The sequence below is a fragment of the Limulus polyphemus genome, unplaced genomic scaffold, assembly GCF_000517525.1.
Source record: "Limulus polyphemus unplaced genomic scaffold, Limulus_polyphemus-2.1.2 Scaffold202, whole genome shotgun sequence".
In the NCBI taxonomy this organism is placed as follows: Eukaryota; Metazoa; Arthropoda; class Merostomata; order Xiphosura; family Limulidae; genus Limulus; species Limulus polyphemus.
In genome coordinates, this window is record NW_013665812.1 from 681,220 (window position 1) to 689,841 (window position 8,622).

Consider the following 8,622-nt stretch of genomic DNA (forward strand, 5'->3'; position numbering starts at 1 on the left):
GAAAGGACTTGTATCGCTGAAGTTTCTCGGAAAGAATTTCTACGGGAAATTAACAAACAAGCAGATACGTAACAATAACCTTTATCATGGTGAGGTAATTCGTACATGTACATAGGCTTAAACAAGTGAAACTTTCCACAGTGCTGACATACAGTGTCAGTAAGGTTATTTTATATGTTATCGTTTCTCTTTATTTTTATGTTTATTCTATTTTGTACTAATTTGAATTTTACTATTATGACTATTCTTCATTGCTAGCTTAGTATATAGATTTAGGACTATTCTCGGCACTTGCCGAACCTTGTGGAATACTATTTGGTTTATGGCCAAAATTATCGTTAAAAGTGAGAGTACTAAATATTGAAACAATACATCCTTATGATTATAAGTACTGTAGCTGTAATAGTATATTTAGTTAACTATGCTCATTACTAGGTATATTTTTAGTTCTGATCTATGTAGGTAGCTACCTTTTTTCAGAAATTAATTCCATGTTGTAGGCCACAGAGTGAGAAACAAGTGAGTGTTAGGTGTAAAGTGAGTATAAATCTTATTTCTGGTTAAAGAGGGTTGAATCACCACAGTGTAATATGTGTTATTTTTCCCTCGTGGATTTCCCTCAGATCAGTCAGTGTTAGAGCCCGCTAACTGGAATTTCAACGGATACTGAGTTTACAGTGTGTATGTGTGTGTTCGTTTATCTTTCCGATCTTTGATTGAGTTCGTCAGAAAGAAAGAATCAAATAACGGAAGGCGCAGAAGGGTAATTAATCTTCATTATTAACAAACAGAATCACAAATAAAACAATCAAAAAAGGCAAGTATGTCTGTTGTGGGTGTGTTGGATTGATGAGAAAAAGAAGGGATGTGATACCTTAGTGAGCTCTCTCTCGCCAATCTAGTGGGTATCACCAACTCATCTCTCACCCCTCCTCCCCACACACACAATTGTAAAGCAAACTACAACTAAATGGAACTACAAAATGAAAATTAACTGAAAGATAAAACAATATTTAAAAACAGGAAAGGCTAACATCTCAGTTGAATTAAAACAATGTTAAATCTTACATAAAGCTGCCATGAAAAGTTACGATAAAAGTCATACCAAAATCAACGAGTCCACAAAAACGTTTTGAATTAAGATAAATCGCTGCAAATTCTGTCTAACAGGATTTTAATACAAAAAAATACAATATCAACTTAAGCCAGGTTTACGCACGAAACCTCTTTTGCATGTGAGCTCTGTCCACTCATGTTCATGTGGGAGAAACGCCAAGCCATTATCTAATCCACTGACAGAAAAATAAACTTTATATTCCTGGACGTCATGCACTACCTTTCCTCTAAGAAACTTCGTTAATTACAATTTCGTGGATGAGGCCTCGAACAGAGGTAGCCAGAAGCAAAGCTAAGATGTATTTAATTGAGTGACTTTTTATGTCCAAAGTGAACTGAAAGAAAATACGTAAATTTCAAAAATATTTACCTATTAACTGAGGGAGTAGATGATGAAACTCGTCATCTCTGCAGTAAAATCACTCGCCCAACAATACTAAACTATACTAGAAAGAAAAAATGGTTACGCAGTTCACCTTACACCATAATTCAAATACAAATATCTCAGTAGAAAGGGGTTATTCAGTCTTGTGATGATTCAATCGTCCCATGATAAACCACAGAAAATAAGTTATCTCCAATAACTTGGGTTTCATTCTGAGACACTTTCTGTAGCCTGTCATCGTCCTAACCTGGAGTGACCTTTCTAGTAATAGTGTAAAACAATTCTCGGGGCACATTAGGTCCCTAGTCAGATGAGGACGAAACTGTGGTCACCTTTCACCTTCCATGGCCGATTACAGGCCTGTGGGTCTTAGAGTGTGATTTTTAACATTAATAGAATGTTCAACAACTGGCTACTTCACAAAAAATCAAAAGCGCTAAGAATTTGATCTTACATAGTAAAAGTCAGGATTCAAAATGCTGGGTCAAATAAATTTTGGTAGGTCAAATCGCTTGATTAAAAGTTATAAGAGGACCAGTTATACCAACCATTTGGCCTAATATTTCCTTCAGGATCAGAGTGTGAAACTTAAAAAACTGGTGCTCAAGCTCCATGTCTACAGGCTTACGTGTGCACACACTGGACTAGCCTGTAGAATGTAGATCATGATTCCTATAACCTGTGACAGCTTGGTCAACACAGGTATTCTTGAATCAACAGCATGATCGTGACCCATAGCTGAATTCTATAAGGTTGTCGTTGCTGTCACGATGGTCCAGAGTTATCCTGTGACCTATCACATCTTCTACATTGCCGTCTTGTTGATATAAAAACAGAGCCTGAGTCCAGAAGTAATGAAAGATAAGTCAAATACTATTGAAAAAATAAGTTGAGAAAAACTTCAGATAATTTTTTGTTTTACGTGAAGTTTTGGTTTATGCCTTTTTCTAGGGTCTTTGAACATCACAGAATATAAAACTGGTTTTAAGTTATAGTAACGGAAAATAATAGTTGAAGCATGCTAAATGTATTGTTAAACAAGGTAGAGTCATTGATCAGAATAATAAACGTAAATAATAAAATAAACCTTATATGGAATAACAATAGGTATACAAGGACCAGTCATTGTCTTTTAATAGAAGAATACTTAGATGAAATTTGTCACAATTTCTCTGAAGTTGTTTGTTGTATTTTTTATATGATTTCCAATCTTCCATCAGCAATAAAAACTGATAAATCAAACACTGCTCGGGAACCAAACTTTTTTCTGACCTTGCAAGCACTATCATTAACATATTGTCTTCCTCTCCTTCCCTCAGCCACAAGTTAAGTATGAAGAAGAATGTCTACAGTCTCTACATCTCGCATGAAGTTATTATTGTCTCCGACATTCCTTCTCAGTATATTTGCATACACTATAACTGTCCTTGTGCTTTAAAAATGTTTGCAAATTGTTCAGAAGACCGAGTAATTTGGGAATAATGAAATTTACTCGATCGAAAATATTCCATTAAAATCAAATAAAACATTAGGTACACAAAGTTTGTATTTGTTATGCCACTTACACTTATTGTACATTTTTTTCCGTAGGTAATTTCACCTCACGCATTTCAGTTCAACCAACTGAAATACTTCTTGCCAACACTTGCTAAACACAGATCAAACTGTGTTTTCACGTATTTGTGATGTGAGCACATCTATTGCTCTTATTTATTTACAGCAAATTCATTACCTGTCATATGTTTCATTGTGAAACTGAAACATTTTCACCCCAGCATTAATTAAAGCAGCAATTGCACTATTTCTTCAAATAATGCTTTACAAGCTAGTGTCCACAGTTATTGTCATAACTCTATATAACATTTAGATGAAATTACTGCATTCTCATTCAAACGTTTCCTTCAGTTCAGGTTCTTAATGATTGGTTCATTTTTAGTTGGACAACAGTTGTGAATGACTTTGTGCAAAGTTTCATATATGTATGCCACACTTCACATTATATATAATCACAAATATATTTTACAATATAATACATGTAATTTTCCAACTTCCACACATTGACAGGTCGCTTAGGGCTTATGTGCCGTTACTTCCGTAAGTGACCCGGGCTACTATCATAAACTACACGTTGGTAATTATGGTTTGGTAACATGCTGCCCTCTGGGAGTGGTGATTCTCACAAAACTTTACAGGGCTCACAAAATAAATAACATAATTTAGCTATTCAACTACAATTCTTGGTGCCAGAATTAATATTCATTCTGTTGCTGCCTTTAATATCAACACTTACTGTAACCAATTTTAGCTAAATACATTGGCTTATACAAGTTCGTCAACTCATGCTAGTCGGCATCTCAGAAAAGTAAATATAGATAAAGTTCAGAGAAATAAGGTCTATTCCATCAAAATTGACCCAATTCATCTTCTACATTAGCATAGAATACAACTTTATCACTGCAGATGGAGAAGTCAGACACAATTAAGTGGACCTACAGCAGTTCCTCCAAACCCCTGTGGCCTGTTTGAGAGAATTGCCACTACTCAGATAACTTCATAAAATATTTGCCTGCTCTTTAATAAAGAAAAATTGCTTGATAGCCCAGAAAGGTAATCAAACAAAGCATTGTGTATGTTATCTCTCACACTACAACCCAATCTCTAGGAAAGCAAAGAATGCCATATTATTTTAGTCCGTAATCTTTCAACTACATGGCCATTCATTTTAGTTGTGTTGATCAAGTGGTCATTGAAAAATACTATCCACATATTTTTTCAGACTATCACTTGCTAGCCCAGAGAGCAAGGGCTACATCACCATTTCAGCCATTGGTTTTCCGACTAAATGACTACCCTAGCTGAGTTGTTATCTCAAACAACTGATCAGGAGGTCATTGGCAGTGTCTCAGCTGACTATTACAGCTGTGATGCTGGCCATCCTCTAAACATTTTAATCATTTCAAGCTCAGGGTTATGCAGATTTACCATTTCACGGTTTGATTCTTAACTTGGCAATAAACTACCTATCTTCACAGAGAAGTTCCCTGGCACTGCAGTGGTCATCAGCAATGTCTGATATATCACCTGCTAGCAAAACAGCTCATGTTAGTGAAGTGTGCCACCTCCTGTATTTCTCCCTTATGTGGTACACCACCCCAATGATCCTCAATGCTACATTTCCCATGGTGGGCACAGCACAGATAGACCATTGTGTAGCTTTGTGCTTAGCTAAGAACCAAGAAAATACAACTTACGATACTTTAGGCCTCCTGGGTGTTCTAGTTAGCCCTTGTTCTCCATTCCAAGCTCACAGCAGCAGGATTATGGCTGGTAAAGGACCTACTCAGCATTGGTGAAAGTGCCATGATCCAGGAAATTACTTCCTCCAGATCTAGCCACCCTTTCTGTAAGCAATTTTGCCTTAGCCATAGACTCATCCCCCTATAGATCATACACCCGTCTTTTCATAGACAAACCCATCTCACTATGCTCAGACTAGTTTACATTACTGCATCATTCACAAGTGTGTGCTCACCTACGCAGGTAGACTTCAGACCTTCACAACACAAGGCTACATAAGGGTTATCTGTGCTAGCCATCTATAATTTAGAAGTGATAGAAGGAAAACAGCTAATTAACACCACCCAGCTCTTTGGTACTTATTACCAATAAAAAGTGGGATTGACCATCACTTTATAATGTTCCCATGGCTGAAAGGGTGAACATGATTAGTGATGGAATTCGAACCCGTGACCCACAGATTGTGCATTGAACACATTAACTACCAGGCCATGCCAGACCTCTGTAGATTTTTCTAGCTTGTGTATTTTCCGCAGTGTGGTCAGCTAGGGCAGCTTAACTAGAGAAATGATACCAAATTATGGAGTGTGTTTATCTAATTATTTCCCCCATTTTTAGCTGAGTTCATCAGAAAGAAATATTTCAATCCCTGAACGTCAAGAAGAAGAATCTGTCTTAACAAATAACAACAAAAACATTGCCATAAATATAACAATATTAAGGATAAGTCTGTTACTGTGTTGGATGTATGAGAGAGAGAAAGGAAGTGAAACCTCAGTGATCTCTCTCTCTCTCTCTCATCAGTACAGTGTGTGTCTCAGAAAAAATCTGCTATATAAGGGATAACTTTGCTTTTAATATAGGATGTTAGATATACATGACTCTTTCAATTTAAGTATAGCACGAGTGTTAAATTTAATTATTTTTAGAAGCAATAGTTTATCACAAGTTTGTTAACATAACTGTTTACGAATCCTACATTATGTAGTTCAATTTTTGTGAATTGGCGATTGTTGTATTATTGCGTCATGTTACTAGGACCTTGTACATTTTTTGCGTTGTTTTAAGTGAGTGTTGTTGCATCATAATATCTCTTAGTGTATGGAATGTCTTAGGCCTCTGTCATGTTATAAATACAAGTCCCAGATGTAGTTCGAGTTAGATAGCTAGTTAGTTAGAGAGATAGCTAGATCTAGACTGTTTGATTGTGCGTTTAGCCATAAAGAGCATATAGTAGCGATTTAAAGTGAAATTGTCACAGGTTGTATTGTAATAAGAGAGTAGGGAAGAATATTTCGTCTTGTCAAGTATTGTCCTATAAAGTAATTGAACCAGCCTGTTTGGATTTTGACAACAAAGAGACAATTATTTAAAGCTCTGGGTACAACTGTGATAACCAACAGTGTAACAGCTATTTGTATATATGTTTGACTTGTTTTAATATATATTATTTTAAAAGAAGTGGGCTGTGTGCTGTTTGTTTATTGTTGAAATTTATCGCCAACAAGTCACTGACACCTGCTGTAAAGAATCCGGCCAGCATATAAAACCTGACACAAGAAAATACAATAACAGTTTCAGCCAGGTTTGCACACCAAGTTAACGAAAAAAATGAGATTTTGATGCCAAGTTGCAGGATGAGAGAGAAAAACAAATACGTTTTTGGTTTGTCTTGAATGAGTCGAACCTTCCCATAGCTTGAATAAAACTGACCTACATTTGTTCACTGCTCTTCCACCAAGTTCATTAGTAGTATAAGCAACAAGGTCTTAATTATGTGGAAGAAAATCAATTAAGATATGTTATATTCACATTTTTAGTACTGTCTTTCATAAAATACACTTTGATCAAAAATATATTTTTGTTTCACTGGTTTGGTCACTTCAACAATTTCCTATTTACGCATACCAGACTGAAAAGAAGATTTGTTGTTGTTCTTTTGTTAAACCTGCTTAATTAAAAAAGTAACCCACGTATTATGGTACATTTTCAGACATATGAAGCACCAGAAAGAAAAAAAGAAAAATCTGAATAGATAGTTAGGACTACTGACAACAACCTGTGATATACTAATGGCAGTCGTGCATACAACTGGCCAGCATGCCAGCTTTATGGAAACAAGCTGTAGTTTTATTAGCGTTTGTGATAGCTGTTCTACAGGTAAGTACGTTTACGTGTAAATATTCAGAATATCATTCACTCAAATAAAGTTTTATGTAAACAGTTATTTAACTTCTTTTTAGATAGTTTTGCCTATAATCACTAAATGTCCATCATAAATTTGTTAATGTATTCATTGACTAAACAGTAAAAAATCGCTATAACAATTGAAGGCTAGTTAGGGATTGCTTAAATCTCACCTTATCATTATGAGAAGCAAAGGTTAACTATTGTGGTATTTTCAGTTGAAACTGATTTCACCCAAGAGTGAATAAGACAATTGTATCCTATAAGGGGAGATTCAATCTGAAAATATTGTGAAGTAATTCTGAGTTTTTCTGAAACTAACTAAATGTGTGCAAAGAAAGAGATTGAATACAAATTTAAACGCACAGTGAAAACCATCTTTGTTTACAATACAACACAACAGTATTTGTATTGCTTAACATAAAGCTCTGTTTCCTTTATTGTACAGTCAGCTCGTAATCTCAAGATTAGAGAAGAATGTAGTTCTTCCAAAAATCTATAAATCTCTAATTCTCAGTCTGTTCCAGTCCGTGAAACATCACATTATATAATCAAAAACTATGATGCCACACTTTCTCAGGGTGAATGGTTATTCACATTAGAAAATAAGGTAGGTTGTAAATATCACCTGACCTACCAACAGAGAAAAGTGCCGTCTACTTTCACAAGCTAAGTACAACTTTACAGCTATCATCTTCACATGCAGAAGAGGTTACCCCTGGTGAATGGCATAACACAATAAGTAGCTAGAGCAAAAGGAACTTAACGACTTTCTTGAATAACATGTTATGTGAAAAACGTACATAAACCTGAATAATTGAAAACACTTTTAAAAAGTTGTATATTATTTCAAGAGGATAGCAAAAACATCACATACCCTCTCTTTTATTTTCAGGCTGTCCCAGCCATTCTCAATTTTTAGAATTTAAACCAAATAATCTTTCCCAATGTATTGGTCCAAAAATTCAGCGTAATCTTCTCTCACCTCTTAAATAAACTTGTATGGCAACAGATGGGAAAAACTCTTTAACAAAGACGCAATTCATGAGATATTAGATATACAGTAGATATACAATAATGATATAATTCAATACAAAATTAAACAGATCCTTCAAGTGAATGAAACATGCTAAATCAAATAAATTACGAAAATATACATAAATACAAAATAAATCCTTTAACAGAATATGAATCAGACTCTTTCTACGATGAAATGATTTTGATAAATAAAAATAATAAAATAATACCATATCACACATTACAATGCAAATAACCTTTGACAGCAAAGAATATAAAACAGTGTAAAACTAGCCATACCAGATAACACTGTAACAATGACAATTGATTTTACTCTTTACATAGCGAAACAAAATAAAAAACAGAAAATAGAATTAACCCTTTAATAATGACAAATTTCAATATTATGTGGGAAATTCTTCAACATAAATTGAAGCAAAATAGACAACTACTATAGCACAGTTTGATAGAAGAAGAAGAAGGACAGTAAATAATAATATATAGAACAGTAAATAGGGAAGAAAAACGTAAATAAATTAAACACATCAGCATAAACTTTTAAAGCATAGTAAAGCATATCAAAATAAATATATGCATGATACAAATACACTTTGGTAATC

At 34.6% G+C, this 8,622-nt stretch overlaps 1 protein-coding gene across 1 annotated transcript in view; it reads left to right on the forward strand.

Moving 5' to 3' along the window:
• Positions 1-8,622, forward strand: part of LOC106478348 (beta-1,4-glucuronyltransferase 1-like) — a 43,289-nt gene that overhangs the window by 2,105 nt on the left and 32,562 nt on the right. Inside the window, exon 3 of the mRNA XM_013938887.2 lies at positions 6,792-6,958. Coding sequence (XP_013794341.2) covers positions 6,899-6,958 — 60 coding nt within the window. The 5' untranslated portion in view covers positions 6,792-6,898. The remainder of the gene's footprint in view (positions 1-6,791; positions 6,959-8,622) is intronic.